Source organism: Acomys minous, assembly GCF_964271855.1.
Source record: "Acomys minous genome assembly, chromosome: 2".
Lineage (NCBI taxonomy): Eukaryota > Metazoa > Chordata > Mammalia > Rodentia > Muridae > Acomys > Acomys minous.
In genome coordinates, this window is record NC_140484.1 from 86477275 (window position 1) to 86497700 (window position 20426).

The following is a 20426-nucleotide window of genomic DNA, read 5'->3' on the forward strand; positions in this document are numbered from 1 at the left end:
CTACCTCCCGTCGGCCGCGGGATCGGAGCTGATGATATCCATTTATTAAGGTTTATATAGACATCAGACATCGCCTGCATACTTCATGCCACTTTGCCCTCAGGGTAGGCTGTAAAGGAAGCGTTCTCCTGCTAAGCTCTCCTGCCACAGTTACAAGTCCCCAGGGGGGCTGCGGAGACTCTCTGCCCAAGTTCCTTTGTCTTTTCTCAGCAGCAGGTAGTTCACACATTCCCGTGTAGCAGCTCTAGGCAACACAGAGGATTATGCTGACACAAAGGATCCTCCCAGCAGGTTCTGGCGACTCTAAGGCTAGCAGAAGGCTGCCTTTGCAATCGCTGAGTCACAGTTCTGAATTATGGCGTCCGACAGCGGGTGGGGAGCAGGGTGTGCCTCTGCAGGCTGAGGACTCAGATGTTCCAACCCAGCAAAGGGTCTGAGAGCCTCAGGGGTCCCCAAAGGGCCTTTCGTGCTTGGCACAGCAGCTTAGTGTACAAGTGGGGGTGGGAGGCACTAGACTCAAGCTGCCCTGGCCCATTTCTAGAACTGGGAGTAAGCAAACAGAAACACAAAATGACTACACACAGAAGCAGCAAGAGAAAAGAACCAAAATTACACCAAATTTATAGCAGCTTATCCCATAACGGGGGTGGGGGAGTGGGGGGGGGGCGGGGAGGGGGCTCTGCCTGAATCAGAAAACCAGATTTGGTCTGGACCTTCTTAGTCCCAAGAGTCACGCAAAGAAGCAAAGCACAAGCGGACAAAGTCAGGCTTCCCGGTGCATGCAGGTAGTGAGACCCTGGCATCTGTCATACTGCAGGAGCGACCAGCTTTGTCTTCCAAACTTAAGGTTGTTTATCTCGTCCTCTGTCCGGCAGACTCAAGCCAAGAATATTGCCAGTCCAAACTCAGGAAACAGACACAGAACGACTCGCCACTGCCATGCTGAGGGAGTCAGAAAACCTGGTCCGGAATTCCTACAAAGGATTCAGTCCAAAGTCCACAAATAAAAACACAGAAAAACAGACACAGAACAATTCGCCACTGCTACTGGCGAGGGAGTAACAGAGACTGCCACCAGAAAATGAAGACAAGGTGGCTGCTGGGACTCGAACCCAGGGGCAGTCGACCACTTAAAGAGACAAAGACAGATTCGCCACGACCGCTGGCGAGGAAAATACCAGGCCAGTGGACGGGGACAAGAAATCTCTCTGGACACAAGAGATTTACCAGGAGGAGGCCTCTCACCCCGAGACTCCCAGTGATGATCCTGGAGTGTCCCCCAAGATCCTGCAGCCTCTCTCGGCTGCCCAGGCAGAGACTCTAACTCCGGCGGGGACCCCTACCCCAAGACTTCAGGCAGAGGGACTCTAACCCTCTCATAAGTTTACGAACAACCCAAAAGTAAGATAGACAAGCAGAGGCCGGACACACAGAGAAGACATGACAGAACAAAGACAAACCGTGGTACCTAATCGGCGCTCAAGCAGTCCTCTGAACCGGAGACTCTCAAATGAAATTTCAGTTCCCAGCCAATGCACCAGATGTAAGACTCTGATCAGGAGAGTCTATACCAGGAAGCATCAAATGAGAGAGACGGAGACCAGGTGGGTGCAAAAGCAAGAAGCTTTAATCCTCCGGCGCGCTGGGGTCCACCTGCACACACGAGTCAGGCGACCCGCGGGCCGGGGTCCACCTGCACACACGAGTCAGGCGACCCGCGGGCTGGGGTCCACCTGCACACACGAGTCAGGCGACCCGCGGGCCGGGGTCCACCTGCACACACGAGTCAGGCGACCCGCAGGCCGGGGTCCACCTGCACACACGAGTCAGGCGACCCGCGGGCCGGGGTCCACCTGCACACACGAGTCAGGCGACCCGAGGGTGAGAATTAGGGTGTATTTGGAATGCGGATTTTCTGCCTTGGCAGGTGTTTGGGGACCTGCAAGTTAGGTGAAGCTGTGGAAACTTCACAATTCCTTAGGCAGGCTGGGTGGAGACTGAGTCTCCAGGGACGTTTTTCCATTCCTGGAACACAGAAAGACTTGGTTGGAGTCACCTGGAGACAAGTTCTCATACAGAACATGGTATTAAATGCAGAATATAAATTACATATAGGATATGGCATTAATTTTGCCCCTAGGGCGGTGGCCAGTTCTGAAACTGCGGCTAGGCTTGTGTTTGCTGAGGCGGTAAATCCCTCTAACAAGAAATTGTTTAGCAAGTGTTGACAGTCCTCAGTCCTCGGGCACTTCCTATCTTTTTTTTATCACCCTGGGGAACAGTTCATCACATAAGAAGAACCCTCAGATTAAGGCCATGTGCAATCTCTTAAAGGCACGGGGCATAAAAATTGACAAAAAAAGATTTCCTCTTTTTGGAAAGAGTTAACCCCAATAGCACCTTTTATGACCATGCATGATTTATAACCCTTACGCATGGTCCCGAGTTGCTTCCGTTGTCCAAAATAAAATAGGCAGAGTATAATAGCATCTCCTCGATTTCCATATATCTTAAATATGATCCTCCAATACTTTGGACTAATTCAATATATGACCCTTCCTGAATCTTCTCCCCAAAGTTTCTATGAGGGCTACATACAGACAGCTCCATCTACCTTATCCCCCCCCAATTCAACAACCCAGCTACCCCCAGATGCCATTGTAAACACAGGCTATACTCACTCCATCCCTCTTCCAGCCAAAGTGGACAAAACCCAACGAAAAAAATAAAACAAGAGCCAAGTAACTTCATGGCCTCTGATCTCCCACCCTATACCACAGAACAGCCTTATAATCTCCACGATTCTGTGACAACATCAACAACCCAGGTTAAATTCCTGGCCGACTCTGACACTTCTGCTCATGACTCCTATCGGGGACCAAAATATCAAAAATACCCAGAGTCCACAGTCAGGAAAAATCAAGACCCAGATTACACTCCGTGGGGATTCCTTAAGCTTCTTAGCCAGCAACCCTTCTTCACAGAGTTACAGGGGATATTTTATTGTTCAGATCGTCTCTGTAAAACCCAAAATAAAAGTAAAACAATCCCTTCCCCTGACAACAACTATTTAAAACCTTGTCAACAAGTCAACCCTAGTGTAAACAAACCCACCTCACTCCCCAACCACAAAACTAAGCGGCTACTGACTTGTCCTCCCAGACGAAACCAGGCCAAGAAAGCTCCAATGTCCCTTAGTTTCAGGGCTCCAAATGTGCCCCCGCTAAAGGCCTCTACAACCAAACTACTCAGATCAGGAAAGATCCTGTTTGTCAGGAGTAACATCTACCGGAGTCTTTGCTATTTTCAGCACAGACACCAAACTAAGACCCCGCCCCCGCCCACAACTTTTCCAATCTGGCTTCAGGCTACAAACAGGAAGCCCCACCCCCTTAGTCCTGGTAACTCGGTTGCAATTGTTCAGCCAAGGATTGCCTACCAGTGCCCAGGAGGGTGTAGCATTCAAAGACCTGAGCCTAAGGAATCCACGTCCCATTCAAACGCCCACGTTCCTTATGAGGAAAACCCCAGGCGAGGGCAGGCCTGGGACGGACAACCCACGAGGAGGTTCTGGGAGTGGCCTGGGAGGGGAGGTGCCAGGGCCGACTTAAAAGGGGCACAAACACAGGGCTTGGCCATTGAGACTCCGGGAGGCCCTGCAGTACTCCCTGGTGACCTACTTTCTAGAAGATCTGTGACCGGGCAGACAGATTTGGTAAGTTCTAGTGAGTGAGTGGAAAAGACTCTTTTTAAAAAGTCTCTTTAAAACTTGGAGACAGCACCATAGAGAGAGAAAACCTGATCAGAGCCTTTTTCTTAACTTTTGCTTTTAGAAGGCAGAGTCCAGAAGTTTTTCCACAGTGAATGTTGTAAAATTAGCCTTCATTAAATCAATAGTTATTATTAGTATTGTTGTTATTTTGCAAGCCGAGGATGGCAGGGGGGCTTGTGGAAGGTAATGGAATTTTACAACGACAAAGGGAGGGGCCAGGCAAATGTAAAGAGCTCATGAAGTTGGGAAATCAGGAAACGAAGGGCACCCTTTGCTGCCTAGTGAGTTTACAGCTATTCTGTGTAGCACGGTATCAGATTTCAAATACATGCACGGATCAATCAAGGGGGGTTGGGGGGTAGGGTGGGTGGGGCGGAGCAGGCTGGAGCCTGGGTTAGGGAGTGAACAGCGGGGCACTATTTGGGCAGATCCTGGGGAAGGCAGATCTGGTCTCCCAAGTTGAGGGTCCAGCAATTTGTATACTTGTCATTAGCCTCAGGCAAACAATTTTCTCTTCCGAGAGCCACTCCGAACCAGCGTGCAGGTCTGGACTTTTATGTGACATCAAATTCCTTCACAGGTGCGGAAGAAAAGGGGCGGGAGGTTGGGAGTTTGGGGAGGTTGGGGCGGGTGTGTGTGTGTGTGTGTGTGTGTGTGTGTGTGTGTGAAGGCAGGAAGAAGGAAGAAGAACAAGAGTTGTGGAAGGATGGCCGACAGGGAAGGGGGAGGGGGGAAGACCTGAAGGAAAGGCAGGAAAGGGAAGCAGAGAAGGGAAAGTGTTTCCTAAGAGTTACGTTCCAGAAGATGGATCCTAAGGCTGTAAATAAGCGACAGCGGTGACAGCTGATAATGAAGTTCCTGCTCCACCTGGCAGAGGCTCCTCTCTGGACAGTTTGGGAAAGTATCCCATGATTTTGCTGAGGAATGTCTTAGAATGAGTTGCCTTTCTGGGACTGGCTGCTGTGCCAAATATTTGTGTGACAAAGGCTCAAACTCCTATACCCCGAGCTTGTTTCCTTTAAATAGGTTTTTTGTTAGACAGGGTCTTAACGTACTCCAAGCTGACTTGGAACTTTGGCTCCTGTTGCACCTGCCTTCTTCTCCCTGGTGCTAACATTAGAGGCGTGCACCACCTCACCTAGTGCCTGGGACCTGCCCTCTAAGAAGACACAGGAGTAAACATCCCATCTTTTTCCTCAAAGCCTAAAGATACTGATAAAACGCCTTCAAAGCACGCATCATACGTATGTATGTATGTATGTATGTATGTATGTATGTAGAATATATAGCTGACGTGTGTGGCTGAGCGTGCACACTTGTCTCTTTAAGTGCTCCTTTTCCTTTTTTTTTTTTTTTTTTTGGTTTTGGTTTTGGTTTTTCGAGACAGGGTTTCTCTGTGTAGCCTTGGCTGTCCTAGACTGACTCACTTTGTAGACCAGGCTGGCCTCGAACTCACAGTGATCCGCCTGCCTCTGCTTCCCGAGTGCCGGGATTAAAGGCGAGCGCCACCACACCGGCCAGCGTGCCTCTTTTCTTTCTGCATTAGAAGCTCATCGACTGGTTGTGAACTTGTTTTCTGTGACTGACTTCCAGGACCCAGGTGCATCTGCGTGTGGCTCACCATGCTCTGACAGGACTTGCTCTGCTTCACTGCCCAGCTGGTGGAATTACATGTCCAGTTGCTCGTGACAGGATGGCTTCACGGTGTTGCCAGAGGGGTCCTGAAAATGCACAGCTGCACCCCAAGGGGCCGTGCTGCACTGCTCTCTGCTTTGTGTGCAGTCAGGGCTCTTCACTGAAAGGCAGCAGCCTAGGACCACCGAAGAAATGTGGAGAGCGGAGCGAGCTGGTCCATGTCACCGTGGGCCCATGGGTGACAGCGCGGCAGGCCGGCTTGCTGAGTTTGCTATTGTGTTTGTGTTGCCGGGTGCCCGTGTCAGGTAGGATGGGGATGGAACGGGGAGGAAGAGGGAGGCTGCTGCAGCTTCTGCCACCCCTGCTGAGCTGTGATGGAGTCCCCGTGACTGTGGGTGTGGCCTGTGACTGTGGGCGTGGCCTGCCATCCTGTACTGCCCTTTGTGCCTAGTGCAAACATATTGACTGAGTGTTCAGATAAGCTTTGAAGACCTGCAGCGTGCAGTTTGCTTGATTGCATCCCTTTCGGTGTCTTGCCGCTTCACCCACATGACGTGGGAAGATGGGGGGAAATTTGCAGAAAAACTGCTTTATGTCATGCAGGCATCTTTACCACAGTTTCTGCAGAGGCGAGGAGGGGAGGTTTTCCTGCCATGGTAACATTCTAAGGGTCTCAGTCCTGCAGCTCAGGAGTCCACGATTGGGCTGATTCAGCTCTGGGATAGCTTTCTGTTCTGCCTCTTGTGGTTTACACACCAGTTGGTGGTTCTAATCCAACCCCAGAGAGCTCAACCCCCCTGCCCTAGTCATCTCCCCCATGCCCTGACTTGTAAACACGGTCCTGGTGGGGGTTCAGCCTCAACATTTAAATTTGGGAAGGATGGAGAATTCCGTGCTCAGTGCATCACCAATCATGTTAACGGATGGAACATGTAACGTTCTTGTCGTATGTTGCAAATTGATTGGCAGCACGGGTGTGACTCCCACGAGGACCTAGCCGTCTTCTTTGTGGATATTGATTAGTTGGCCCTGAGGTGATTTGGCGGATTAAAGCTGAGGGCCTAAGTTTGTTCTCTGGAGCCCACGTGGTATAAGGAGAGATCTTACATCCACAAGTGTTCTCTGACCTTTACATGGATGCTACATGTTCTCTTTCTCTCCCCCACCCATAAATGTCAATTTTTACCCAAAAAGGTAATTATCTGATGCTAAAATGCACACAGACCCCTGACGGCTACAGAATCTTGTAAAGAAAGGGCATCCATCTGGATTAACACGGTCAGAGCTTTTCTGAGCTAGTCAAGGCTGTATAACAAGAGCTCTGAGCCTGGACATGGTGGCACACACCTTTAATCCCAGCGCTCGAGAGGCAGAGGCGGGAGGATCGCTTTGAGTTCGAAGCCAACCTGGTCTTACAAAGTGAGCCCAGGACAGCCAAGGCTACACAGAGAAATCCTGTCTTGGAAAAACCAAAACAGACAAGCCAACAAACAACAACCCAACCCAAGGGCTACTCATTACATCCCAGCGACTGGGCGCCAAGAGCCTCCTGTAGCTGCCCTCTTTTGTTGTTGTAGATGGATTGGAACTGGAAACGGCAGAGGCGACACAGGTGGCACTCCTGCACGATAATGTCATCATACCCTGCACAATCCCTGGCTCCCCGCACCTGGACATCGCGACTGTGGGAATCATCTGGTCTTGGAAGATGAAACGTGGTGAATCCGAGGTCCCTGTGTATGAGTTTTATGCAGATCACCACAAGGCAATCCGACCTGGAGCCACCGTGTCCCTGGTGGGGCTAGAGCGGGGAAATGGCTCCCTCTATCTGCCCAGGATCGAGTTGAGGGAAGCCGGAGAATACCGGTGCAAGTTTGTGGTCACCCCTGAGCAGGCAGAGGGAACGGTCAGGCTAGAAGTTCTTGGTGAGTCGACTCTCCGTGGAAGGGCCCTGTGGCCCTGATGGCGCTGGGGCTAGTGGTGAGTGTGTGCATAGCCAAGCAGAGCAGAGGGTTAGACGTGGGGTAAAGGGATCAGGGGCCAGGGTTTTCAGTTCTGTCCATTGCATCCCAAGCCAATAGGCAGATAAATGTTAAACAGGATGAGACAGGGGGGCTCTTGAATTAAAGGCCACCTTGGGCTATACATGATATACCTTTCATATGGGCGTGTATGTAGCCTGACTGTAAAGTGTTTGCCAGGCTCTGGCTAAAACTAAGCAAAAGTACAACAGTTTGACACCTTTATCAACTTAGCAGTCCCTCTGAAAGTCAGGCCTTTTCTGTCCACAGAGCTAATAATAATCTAAGTTGTAGGAGCAATGCCCGGCTGTTCAGGCAGCTGCCCTCTAGTGGCTAGTGTAGGAATTTCGTATTACACCTGTCCTCTTCACTGGCTGGGAGATGAGCCGGATGCCAGGCTTGGGGGATCCATCCAGGGATCTCAACTCAGATTCAGCTCTGCCTCCTCCACCGTGAGAGACTGGACCAAACATTGCGTATCTTTGGAGTGAAGTTTTCCCATGTGTCAGACAGGACAGGGTCTCCCTATGTTTCTGAAAGGTAGCGTGAGCAGCTAGCAGGATCCATAGCTCTTTCTGCCTGCTCAAATCAACCTTACCTCAGTAAGTATCTCCCGGCCTTCTGCCTGCTGTTTCACTGCATTCATTTCTGGGTCCTTAGATCACGGTCTTTAGCCAGTTCCTGCTGTCACGGTGCTGTGCATTCAGCTCTTAGTTAGACTGATTGCACAGTCTGTGCTCTTTCTTGGAGTTTCTGAATCTCCTAATGACTTTCCCCCCCTTAATTTGGATTTTTTTTTTTGCAGGGGGTGGCACAGAGTTTCACATTTCCTAGGTTGACTCTGAACTTACTGCATCACAGAGCCCTTTGCATGTTTTGGGTCAAAGTCTTTTGTTGCGTGTATATTTCACAATACATTCTTAAAATCTTATCTTTCTACTTTCTCATTTTGCCACAGAAGTTTTGATTTGATTAGTCATCCCAACTTCCTATTTTCCCCTTCACAGCTCATTTTTTTTCTTTTTTTAAAGATTTATTTATTTATTATGTATACAGTGCACATTAGATCACATTATAGATAGTTGTGAGCCAACATGTGGTTGCTGGGAATTGAACTTAGGACCTCTGGAAAAGCAGTCAATGCTCTTAACCGCTGAGCCATCTCTCCAGCCCCCACAGCTCATTCCTTTTTTCAATTTTTAGAGACTTTATTTTCCTTCCATTTCCCCTCTTTGCTCAGGTGTCTGCAGAGTAGCTCAGGACCACTCAGTGGTGGCTCCAACCCACTTGATGGGTTGTGCTGTGGGAGCTGCTGACCAGTCCTCAGTGGCTGGCTGGGCACTCCAGTCCTCAGTAGAGAACTGCTGGATGGGCACGGAAGGCACCTGCACACCCTTAGAGCAGTCTGCCACCTCTGGATGAGCAGAGGTGAACTCAAGAGCCAGCACAGTCCAGTCACCCTGGAATTCCTCCTTGGTCACGGTCTTCCCAGCAGCAGCCTGCTCCTCCTTCTCAATCTCCTCTGGGTCTATGTAGAAGTAGAGATCAGGCATAACCTCCCATGGGTGCTCACGGGAGATAGTGCCACGCATGTGGAGTACTTCCCGGGCCAGCATCTACCACATCAGACCCACTGAGTGAGCTCCCTTGTTGTTGCATGGGATGGCAATGTCCACATAGCGCAGAGGAGAATCCGTGTTGCACAGAGCGATGGTGGGCAGGTTGACGTAAGAGGCCTCTGTGAGGGGCTGGTGGTCAGCCCTGGGGTCAGTCACCACTAGAAGCCGTGGCTCCTTGAAGGCTGCTTGGATCTGGTTGGCGAAGGTCCCTGGTGTGAAGTGGCCAGCAATAGGAGTGGCTCCAGTGGCAGCAGCAAACATCAGCACAGCTCGCTGGCCAATGTTCCTGGAGGAGATGACGCTGATGTCAGCAGGGTCCTCAGTGGTAAAAATAGCACGAGCTGCAAGCAACAGCTTCTCCCAGGTCCTCTTCAGATTTATGATGCAGATGCCACCACTCTTCCTTTTGTAGATGTACTGCTCCATCTGAAAGTCAGGGTTGGTGCCACCTAAGTGGGTTCCCGCAGCAAGGAGTGTGAGGACATCCTCCTCCTTCGTCTGCAGGACATCAAGGGCTCTGGACATTGTGAAAGCTTCCATTTCAGTTATGATGGGAATCAAGAACAATGCCGTATGGACCCGTCCCTGGGCAGCGCGGAAAAGCCCCTTCACAGCTCTTGACCTGACTTTATTTACTTACTGCCTTTTGGAAAGGGTCTTGCGTAGCTTCAGCTGGCTAGGACTTGCTGTGTGGCTGCAGATGGGCTGGTCTTCTGACGCTCCGGTGTCCGTCTCCCGAGTGCTGGTTTTGCAGTGCGGGCCTGCACCATTGTTACCAGTACCACACTGGCTTTTCTGAAGGCTGCGCCTGGGACGTGCTTGTGCCTTCTCTGAATAGACGCCCAAAATGACTGCCTCATCCTTATAGTATCTCTTTACTCTGGACTGGTCATCTCCAAGACAGACATGCTGAGAATAAGTGGTCCAGGGTTTCTCAGGATCTGAATAATGTCTGACAATAGTTTTGTAAACTGTGCCTGATGTAATTGCTGTGCATATGGGGGCTATGCACGACAGCACCCTGCTGCCACTGCCGACATAGTCAGAATACTTCCTTACGCAGAACCCTACCTTGTTCACACACCTTCCCTGATGCTTGCCAGGGGTCAGGCATGCTGGGAAGAGCTTCCCTGTCTACCTCAGGGAGCGCCCCCCGAGTGTGGTGAGGTGAAGTGGGGCATCTCCAAGCCCACTGCTGAGGTAGAAGCTAGTGTGTTGTGAGGAAAGAAATAGGTGGTTAACCCTGGCTGAACCATTCTTCTCTTCTTCGGCAGCTTCCCCAGCTGTGAGTTGCAGCAGTAAAGAGGAACACATGATTTGCAAGCTGGATAGATTCTACCCAGAAGCTTTCGACATTAAGTGGGAGAAGCAGACCCTGAGGGATGCCCACTTCCAAGAGATCACTGAGGGCATTGTCGTGGATGCTGTTGTGGAGAATGACGATGGCACCTTCAGCGTTACCAGCTCCTTGGCTGTGAAGGTAGCTCCGGCAGGCGATGTCTACCACTGTGTGGTGCGGCACAGATCCTGGCTCGTGCCCCAGTCGTGCAACTTCACGCTGCATGAGCAAGGTGAGCGTGATCCCACTTGAGAACATGTGGCAGCAAGCTTGGGATCTTTGCTGGGGAAGGGGAGCAGGCTAGGGTCTAGTTGAGCTCAGACACAGAGGCAGCTGTCCAGATGTGGGTCCTGTGCCTCTGCTGACAGCCCAGAGGCTACACAGGTGAGAGGTGGATAGTACCATCAGGGCTGTCCGTCAGCTCAGAATAGCATCAGTGTCTGGATGTTCCTGTGGCAGGGAGTGGGAAACTTGCCAGCTCCTTGGAGACCATGGCCAGCATCATCCTCTGAGGACAAGAGACTATCGGCAGGGCCAGCTGTGCCAGCTGTGCCAGCACCCTTCCCAGTAAGGCCATAGGTCCCTGCAGATGCTGTTAGACTGTTAAATCCAATCCTTACTTACTGGCTCCTTGTCAAGATGGGGAGGCCACAGAAGGTGGTCCTGATGTTGCCTAAGGTTTCCTACAGATGTCTCAGACTATCACACCCACGGCAGTGATGCTCATTCTGGTAGGGTGAGGTGTGTGAGCTCATGTCCTGGGCTGCCCTGCCTGTGGCTCTGGTCTTTGGCAGGGATGAGCCTGTTGATCAAACACATCTTCCTGAACTGAGAGGAATAAAGAAAATAGGGACTCTCTCTCTCTCTCTCTCTCTCTCTCTCTCTCTCTCTCTCTCTCTCTCTCTCTCTGTATGCACGCGCGTGTGCGTTACACCACCCCCCGCCTTATGTGCTGTGGCTGTGCTGTGCCAGGTGAGCTGCAGGAGATGGGATTGTTCTTGGAGTAAGGACCAGAAGCATGTGTAAATGTGACTCAGATGCGCTGTGTGTCCAGTTTGTGCTTTCGTTTGGGTGGATGTGATGTTAAGGGAGGTCGTCTAGACCTCTAACATGGTGTGTGACATACGGTCGTTGATATTACTTAGACCATATTTTATCTTTGACATAGACGTTTCCCTCTTTCCTTCATCCCTTCTCTCTTCCATTCCCTCCCTCCCTCCCTCCCCCTCCCTCTGTCCTTCCTTTCTTTGGTATGTGTGTGGGGCTGCGCAATGGTCCATGTGTGGATGTCAGAGTGCACCGCTTTGGAGTCAGTTCCCTCCCTATGTGTGGTCTGACTCCAGAACTTGAACTCACTGAGCCATCTTTTTTTTTTTTTTTTTGGTTTTTCGAGACAAGAGTTTCTCTGTGTAGCCTTGGCTGTCCTGGACTCGCTTTGTAGCCCAGGCTGGCCTCGAACTCACAGCGATCCACCTGCCTCTGCATCCCGAGTGCCGGGATTAAAGGCGTGCGCCACCACGCCCGCCATCACTGAGCCATCTTGTAGAGCCTCTTTTATTTTGATACAGGGTTTACCGGGGCTCAGGCTCGCCTTGAATTTATTTGCAATGTAGTCTAGGTTGATCTTGCACTGTTGTTTTTCTGACTTCTACTTCCAGAAGGCTAGAATCATAGGCCTATGCGCCTGTGCCCACCTTTCTCAAGTGCTGGCCCTTGCGCCCAGGGCTTGGTGCATGCCAGACAGGCACTGTATCAGTGGAGCTGTATCGCTGCCCCTTTCCTTCCTTCCCTCCCTCCTTCTTCCTTCCTTCCTACCCTCCCTCCCTCCCTTCCTTTCTGTTTGAGATAAAATTTAAGTTTACAACCCAACTGGCTTTACCTCCTGCCGCCCTGGCTCCCCTCCCTAGGCTGGGCTTCTGGGTGTGACCCACCATCATCATACTGTACACATCACTGTGCTAAATAGACTTGTTTGAGATACGTATGAGAACGCTGATGCTCATACTTGGCAGAGGCCTGGTGGTAATGTCTGACAAGAAAGGACACCACCATACAGATTTTAGTTAGCCCCAGTGTCGTGCTGTCTTTATTGGTGTTTGTTAATTTTCCTGTTGCTGTCCGACAGTGACAACTCAATAAAGTGCATTCTTGGCGTACTGTTCAAGGCAGGAAAATGATGGCAGCAGGTCCTTGAGGCAGGTGGCCACAGTGTGTGTGCTGTGGTCAGTGTGTATGCTGTGGCCACAGTGTGTGTGCTGTGGTCAGTGTGTATGCTGTGGTCATAGTGTGTGTGCTGTGGTCCCAGTGTGTGTGCCATGGTCATGCTGTGTATGTTGTGGCCACAGTGTGTGTACCATGGTCATAGTGTGTGTACTGTGGTCCCACTGTGCGTGCGGTGGTCATTGTGTGGTCAGGACACAGATGACTGAGCACTCAGCTTGCTCTCTCCTTGCTCAATTCAGGACCCCAATCGTGGAACAGTGTCATCACAGCCCCAGTGGGTCCTCCCTCCTCAGCTAAGCTGACATAGATCATCCTTTACCGCTGTGCACAGGGCATTGTGTCCGGGGTGATTCTCAGTCCCTTCACACTGACAGTACTGACCATCATCACGTCCTCTCTCTAGAGCCTGGATCTGTGGAGATATACTTTACCATTGTTGGACCCTGCGTTCTACTGGCTTCAGTGGTAGCGTATGCCCTCTGGAAATGGTAAGAGCCCAGAACACAAAGCCCAGGCCTGTGGCCTAGGCTTCAGATGTGGGAGCCCTGGGGATGGGTGCTGGGGTACTGGGTGCTGCAGTTTGCTCACCTGGTCTCTTATCTCTGTGGAGAAGGGCCATGGAGCCTCTGCCTGTCCTTGGGATCCCACTCTCACTGTGAATTGCATCTGACCTGGTTAGCTGAGACCAGGGCTTTGAACTAGAGCGAGACCATTGTGTTCTGTCACAGAGAACCCTCAGAGGGGGAGTGTCCCATCCCTCGAGAGGACACAAGCACAGAAAGGCCAGGCTGGGGATCTCCGATCCAGGCTTCCTCCATTTATTAAAGCACAATGCAAAGTTTATATAGACATCAGACACTCCCCCCTGCACACTCTAGCCCACTTTGCCCTCAGGGCAGGCTGTAAGGACCATTTTCCTGCTAAACTCTCCTGTCACTGGAACTTGTTACAAGTCCTCAGGGGGTGCTGGGAAGAGAGCAGAGCCTGGAGAGACTCTCTGCCCAAGTTCCTTTGTCTTATCTCAGCAGGAGGTAGTTCACACATTCAGGTCTAGCAGCTTCCAGCAACAACACAAAGCATCCTCCCAGCAGGTTCTGGCTAGCAGAAGGCTGCCTTTGCACTCACTGAGTCAAAGTCCTGAATTATGGCTCCCGACATCTGACCCTTTCAAAAAAAATGTTTATGAAGAGCCTGTCTTAGGTGGAATAGGTTGAATACTTATCTGAGCCGTCTTTGGTACATGAATTCCATCATTCATGCCCTGTCTTGGGCAGTAAGTTTCAGGCTCTTCCTTACGTGTCATTGGCTTGCCTTCACATCAGCGCAGGGTGCAGGGGAGTGCCTTCCCAGCTCATTTCAGGCATCTGTGCTTAAAAATCAGCTTTGAATGTTGAGGCACAGGCTAAACTCAAGCCCTGTCAGACCTGTCAAGGGAGATCCATAACGCAGCGTGCTGCTAAGTCCACAAGGATGGATGCTGAAATGCAGGTCCAGATAAGTCTCGGTGCATAGTGTTCATAAGGAGCACATACAACATAAGTCCAGGGGAACTGTAACAATGACATGGTAGCCTGTCCGACTGTCTCAAAACACAGTGAAGGCATAAACAGTAATTATCAGTTAGGTACAGTTTGGATTAAGACAATAGCAAAAACAATAACAGAATGCAAGAATAATAACAGAAACTCTACCCCTCAATAGTATATAGGAAACATGAACACAAACTATCACAGATCTTTTTCTAAGTATATCTCTGTAACGCACCTTTTCCAGAGTACAGTCTAGTTGGCGCACTCTCCAAGTCCGTAAGGACGGTGTCTCATTTGGCAACTTTAGTATTTAAAAGTTCTCACAGTTTTTATTTTGACAGTCTTAAACCCTGTGCACGCCGACCAATCTGGAGCCGCCGCCGTATGCTGGGCAGCAGGATCCTGTTTTGGTTTGTCCGCAAGCCTGTAGCGCTGGGCGCTGGGCGGGGCTACAACGCGTGAGCGAGTGGGAGAGACCGCCGTCTATATTGGTGCTGCATGGTGAGGTTTGATTCAGTTCTTTTGTCTTGCTGACTCTGAAGTCGCTGTGTCTGTGGGCCGAGGCACTGGGACGCTGCTTGGACCCTCAGCTGTTGCTCGCTTTGGTCTGAGCAGCATCTCAAAGCACACCGTTGCTAGGAAACAAACAAACCGCTTGCGCAGGCGTGCGCATCACTTCCTCCTCGCGCCCGCAGCGCGTGGTGTCTGTAGATTTGGCCGCCAGTCCGGGATCGGCAGGCCGAACAAGGCATAGCGCTTTCCCCAGCAGGTCCCGAGCCCGCCGTGCTGGCCTTGAGTCGGCAGAGCCGCTGCTCCGGCTCCTTAGCTCGGCGGTTTGGGCCGCGGCCTCCACGACGTTTCTCTAGGCCCTTGCAGAGCATGCCATCTTTGTTGCCATGGGAACGTGGCGCTACGCATGGGCGTTTAGCTGTGTGCTGAGCTGGGCTTCATGGTCCCACCGCCGTTTTAAATCCAAAACGAGTGAAAAGCTGCAATTATGCAGCAAAATATTTTTTAAAAATTAAAAGGAACATTGGAACATATGGCTCTCCCCCTTTTTTACTTTAAGAATTAAGCAGGTTGGTTTTTTTTTGTGTTATTTGTGAGTGCAAGCCGTCATAAGCCGGTTTGAAAAGTCTCAGCTGCCCAAACAGCAGGGGGGAAAAAGTGTCACTTTTACAATCCGTCTCTCACCTGTAGAGACCTGGCTGGTTTGTAACTTTAAAAAACTACGCTTAAAAAAAAAGTTAACATTATTAGCGTTTTGTTTAACAACTAAGCAAAAGAGACAAGAAAATTATAGTTAAGGAGTTTGGGATAAACTATTTTTTAGGTCAAAATAGAAAAATTGTTAGGCTCTACAAGCAAAAATTAAATAAGAAAAATTTAAACATCTTGTAATGTTTTACAAGTAAAAATTAAGGCAAAAATTTAAAAATCATCAGGCAGTAAATTGTACTTTACAGGCTGTATTAATTTTTAACTGGCCATGTGTTTGTGGTCATCCCTGTTTGGAGAGTTGAGCCTTGTAAAACATAAAGATGGCTAGCAAATAAAAGCTTGGCTCTTTTCCAAAATATAGAACAATGGCCTTTAAAAAATATAAAAAAAATTATTGGCCCTTTAAAAAAATATAGAAAGATGGCCTTTTCTTTCGGGGCTTGAACCTGTCTCTGAAGTTCTTTATTAAAATCCTGTTGCTCTATAGAAGGAGCTGGAGGCGCAGTAGTTGGAAGCCTCCAGTCAGGCCCGTGATTGCAAGTGGCCTTTCCTTTTTTATCTATCCCATTATTAAGCTTGGGTTCTCTCATTTCTCCCAAGATTTCCTCAGCTTGAGATACAAAAAAATTTTTTTAAAATCAGTTTCATGCTGAGGGTCAAGAACACCACTAATCAAAGCCTATAATGAAAACACCATGGCAGGCCGCTTTGAAATATGACGATCCTGTAAATTCTTACTCCATCCCACATTTCCTTCTATAAGAAACCATGGGCATACTTCATTAACAAAATCTAAGAATTTAATTAACCCTTTCGTGTCAACCCATATCCCACATGTTTGAAGAACAAATTGCAATGCTTGCTTAAATGACTCTTTAGAATTACTCTGTCCCATGCTTTTCGTCGTGTCTTTACCGTTTCTCCACTAGGCGGGTCACTATGTCAGCAGAACCTCTCTCACTTTGCTTTTCTCAGAGCGCACTCCCATGGGACGTCTGTCACTGTTTCTTCGTGGTCAGGTCCTAGGTTTGGGCGTCGAATTGTCTAGTCCCTCGAGACAACTTCAAACCAGGGTTCACCTGAAAGAAGGGGAGCAGATGGGGGAAGAGCAGAGAACCTGGGGACAGAAAGGCCAGGTTGAACAGCGCACCCGCGTTAGAGGCCCAGGAGCCCATTGTAAACGTGCTGGGGGAATGGCCAGAGGTCCTTACCTGGATCTCAGTCATTTATGGCCGCCAAGGCAGATCTGTGCAAGGCTTGCTTCTCATGGCGCTGTGTTAGGAGACATGGGGGAAAAATAAGGACTGTGGGGCTGCAGAGATGGCTCGGCCATTGGTTAGGATTACCTGATGCTCTTGTAGAGGACCCAGGGGTTCAGCTCCCTCACATGGTGGCTCACAACTCCTTTGAAAACATCTCAACTCCACAGGTCCATACTCACATAAACACATAAAAACAATGCAGACATAAGCCTGCTTTAAGAAGGTGGAGGAGGAAGAGGAGGAGGAGGAGGAGGAGAGGAAAGGTTGCTGATGCAGCACAGACCAATTTTCCTGGTTGAGGCTGAGACAGTGGGAAGCCTGTGTGTAAAGTTGTGTGCAAGTGTCCCCTGTGACACCGTGCAGGTGTCCACTGTGACGCTGTGCAGGTGTCCCCTGTGATGCTGTGCAGGTGTCCCCTGTGACGCTGTCCTTGTTTTTCATTCTTGCCTTTCTCTGTCTCACCCAGGTGCTGCCTCTGAAGAAACGCTTAGCTGAAGAAGGGCATGACCCTGTAGCTGCAGCTTGACTAGACTTTCCTACAGTCATTTCTTCTGTCTTCGTCCCTCAGAGTCCTCTGCAAGTGGGGAGCCCCCCTTGATTTGGGGCTCAACTGTTTGACATGTTCTTTGCTAAGAAACGTCAAGGTGCAATTTTTAAATATTTAGGATTTTTCTCCACACGAGATACTTAATCATGAAAACACCATGTGCCAAAACTTCCACTGGGAACAGTCTGTAAGGAGACGCTTCCAGCTCTAAGTGCCTGCTGTGATAAGTAACTTGATGGTGCCACATAGGGCCTCGGTAAGACCAGCGCCGTATTGGAAAGGATTAAGATCAGGGCAGAGATTTGTCAAGTGAAAATGAAAAAAAAAAAAAAAAAAACCAAAAAAACAAAACATAAAAAACCAACCAACCAACCAAACAAACAAACAAAAAACCCAAAAACAAAAACCACCTTGAAGACTCTCAGGAACAAAGGGCTTGTCCATTGTTAATCTGATCAACAAATCCTTCCCCCAACATTCTGGCAGACAGCAAAGCTTCCCGCAATAATGTCAGAGCCGAGGAAGGAGCCCTCTGAAGCTCAGGGAGTCACTAGGGCATGCTTTAAAAACAGTCCACTAAATTGGGGAAATGTAGAGTATTGACTGAATTAGTTGATGTATGTGATGTACCAGAATTAAACCCCGATGAGATAATGTGAACAGATCTCTTAGGAGCAGGGAGATTGATGCAATAATAATAATAATAATAATAATAATAACAACAACAACAACAACAACAACAATAATGACGATGACAACAGTGTCTCCATGAGAAGCAGGCCCCGATGGAGGCTCTGGTGAAACGTAGCGGATCTTCAGGGAGGTCCTGGCTCCGCCCTCCTGAAGACAGATCACCGCCAAGCCCCCCTTTACAAAGCCAGCATTAGTGTCATTCTAAAACTAGATGAAGGAGCAAAAGGTCTTTGTTTGTTTTAATATATACCTATTTATTTACTGTGTCTGTGAGCATGCCCATGGATATAGAGACCAGAAAAGAAAAGAACCGTGCTTTCAGTAAAGTCAGGCAGGGGACAGGGATGTGCACTTTCTCCACCCTCTTCAAGACACTTCAGGGAGTCTGTCTGTCTATCAGGTTTGTTTGTTTGTTTTGTTGTTGTTTGCTTGAGACAGGGTCTCTCTGTGTAGTCTTGGCTGTCCTGGACTCGATTTGTAGACCAGGCTGGCCTCCAACTCACAGAGATCTGCCTGCTTCTGCCTCCCGAGTGCAGGGGTTAAAGGTGTGCGCCACCACGCCCAGTTCTGTCTATCAGTAATTGAGGCAAATAGAAGGAATATTGTTACCAACAAGATGGTACGTTCTGGGCACCTGAGTTCCGGTCCTAAAGCACAGGTGATAACAAGAGAGAGCTGACTTTTTTGTTGTTGTTGTTGCTGCTCTTTTGAGCCACAGTTTCCCTGTGTAACAGCTCCAGCTGTCCTGGAACTCGGAAGTGCTGCCACTACTGCCACCACCGTTGCACCTGGTACCCACACCCTTGCCATTGCATGCTCTCCTGGCCGTGCTGAGTGTGGAGTGCTGATAGGAAGGGAATTGCCAAGGTCGCCTTATGTTCAGGTGACACTCATGGGAGATGCTGACAACTCCTCCACCAGTAAACTTTGGAGGTTTTTTATTTTTTTATTTATTTAATTTTTTTAAAAAAAGATTTATTTATTTATAATGTATACAATGTAAACACCTGCACGACAGAAGAGGGCACCAGATCTCATTATAGATGGTTGTGAGTCCACCATGTGGTTGCTGGAAATTGAACCTGGGACCTCTGGAACAGCAGACAGTGCTCTTAGCCGCTGAGCCATCTCTCTAGCTTGTTGTTGTTTTTTGTTGTTGCTGTTTTGTTTTGTTTTTGTACCTCTGACATCATGTTTATCTGTAACTGAATATCTGAAGGTGATGTATTCAAAAGTTTACAAAGTTAAAAGCAAGCGACCTATGGTTGCTTTCTTTTATAGTAAATGTGTACTGAGGAAACTTGACAGGCTTTGCTATTTGAAGCCCTTGACTACCCCTGTTTGCCTTGAAATAAGTGTTCCATTATGTTACGTATGAGATGCACCTGCCCTGCACACAAAGGGTGCCCGTGTGGACAGTGCTAGGATACTGAGAGGTCTTACAGGGCAGCTCTCTTATGCTTCTGGCCAAAGGCTCCAAGTCATTTATCTTAAAAGTCAAAATAGCAATGGCCTTCGCCCCCCTCCGCTCCTGTCGCCCTGCCACTTGCAGGTGCACCTCAGGGTCACCCTTTGGAGACACTGACCTCAGAGCCATCAGAACTCTGTGTATGAGCCAGACACGGTGGTGCATGCCTTTAAGTTAGCACTTGGAGCCAGATCTTGTGAGTTCAAGGCCAGCTTGGACCACATAGTGAGTTCCAGGCCAGCCAGGGCTACACCATGAGTCCCTGTCTCAAACAGTGAGAGAAATAGTCAATCCTCTGTATTAGTTTTGTGAAGTCGAGGAAGGGAGGTTGTTCTCTGGGAAGCCCACAGCCAGGGGCTAAGGGTCCCCCCCCCTCCCCCCGCCCCAACTTTCTCCAAGTGCCTTTTTCTTGATCCCTGTGTTGAATGTATCACATCATCTCTTTATAATAAACTCCAAATATCCTTCAAGTTGGTTCATTGTTTTGAATTTCTCTCCTTCAGTGATGTCAGAATCTGAATTGTCTGGGGAGAAGTTAAGACTCCAGCTGCGCCTGCATCAAGGTCTCCACAAGTTTAAGGACCTCCTCAGGCGGCTGGTGGCAGTTTTGGGCCATCCCCACCCCATGGCCACAGACAGCTTTTATGGGACTCCTCTTGGGTTGTTTGGGACACTGAGGGTGAGTTCCATCCAGTAGCTGGCCTGCTCTCTTGGCCTGCATGCCTCTTTGGTTTCTTTGTTTCTTCTGTTTTCTGTCAGGACCCACATGGTGTTTTTTTTTGTTTTTTTTGTTTGTTTGTTTGCTTTTTTTTTTTTTGAATACCCTGACTGTTGACTCTGTTTATTAACAATTAAACTTTATTATACAACCCAACTAGCATACACAAGAGGGAAAAAAGGTTAAAGGGACAGAAGAATGAACCTTCCAGTATCCGTTCCACGGGATAGGTCTTTAGGTGTCTCTCTGACCCACGAGCTGGTCCAGTCTGTTGCTCTCTCCAAGCGCTCTCCTTGCCTCTCAACCTGTTGTTTTGTCTTCCCCCCACCTTCCCAGTCATATGCAAAGGGCGGTCCTTTCTCCCTTCGAGGGTCAATTA

General features: G+C 49.3%; 1 protein-coding gene, 1 long non-coding RNA gene and 1 pseudogene across 11 annotated transcripts in view; 1 reads left to right on the forward strand and 2 right to left on the reverse strand.

Moving 5' to 3' along the window:
• The window catches only part of LOC311592650, a 30405-nt gene extending 26909 nt beyond the window's left edge, over positions 1 to 3496 (reverse strand). The window contains exons 1-2 of one of the 3 annotated variants that reach the window (XR_014777469.1): positions 3440 to 3496; positions 1469 to 2025 (exon numbers count right to left, since the gene is read on the reverse strand). This is a non-coding gene — a long non-coding RNA (uncharacterized lncRNA). The other 2 variants (XR_014777470.1, XR_014777471.1) reach the window with 2 other exon arrangements.
• NCR3LG1 (natural killer cell cytotoxicity receptor 3 ligand 1) lies at positions 54 to 19799 on the forward strand. 7 transcript variants are annotated; one of them, XM_084773317.1, is made up of 8 exons: positions 3608 to 3715; positions 4811 to 5024; positions 5366 to 5712; positions 6985 to 7332; positions 10322 to 10618; positions 13013 to 13097; positions 14480 to 14639; positions 17088 to 19799. In XM_084773317.1, coding segments are annotated over exons 2-7 (1200 nt in total). In that variant the 5' UTR covers positions 3608 to 3715; positions 4811 to 5022; the 3' UTR covers positions 14601 to 14639; positions 17088 to 19799. The 7 variants fall into 7 exon arrangements, with proteins under 7 accessions (XP_084629441.1, XP_084629445.1, XP_084629443.1 ...); XM_084773316.1 differs by having other exon boundaries at positions 4811 to 5020; XM_084773320.1 differs by having other exon boundaries at positions 4811 to 5016.
• Positions 7340 to 10308, reverse strand: LOC311592645 (small ribosomal subunit protein uS2-like; annotated as a pseudogene). The gene has a single exon. The product of its transcript is annotated as a small ribosomal subunit protein uS2-like (transcript).
• Positions 19800 to 20426: the final 627 nt, after the last annotated feature.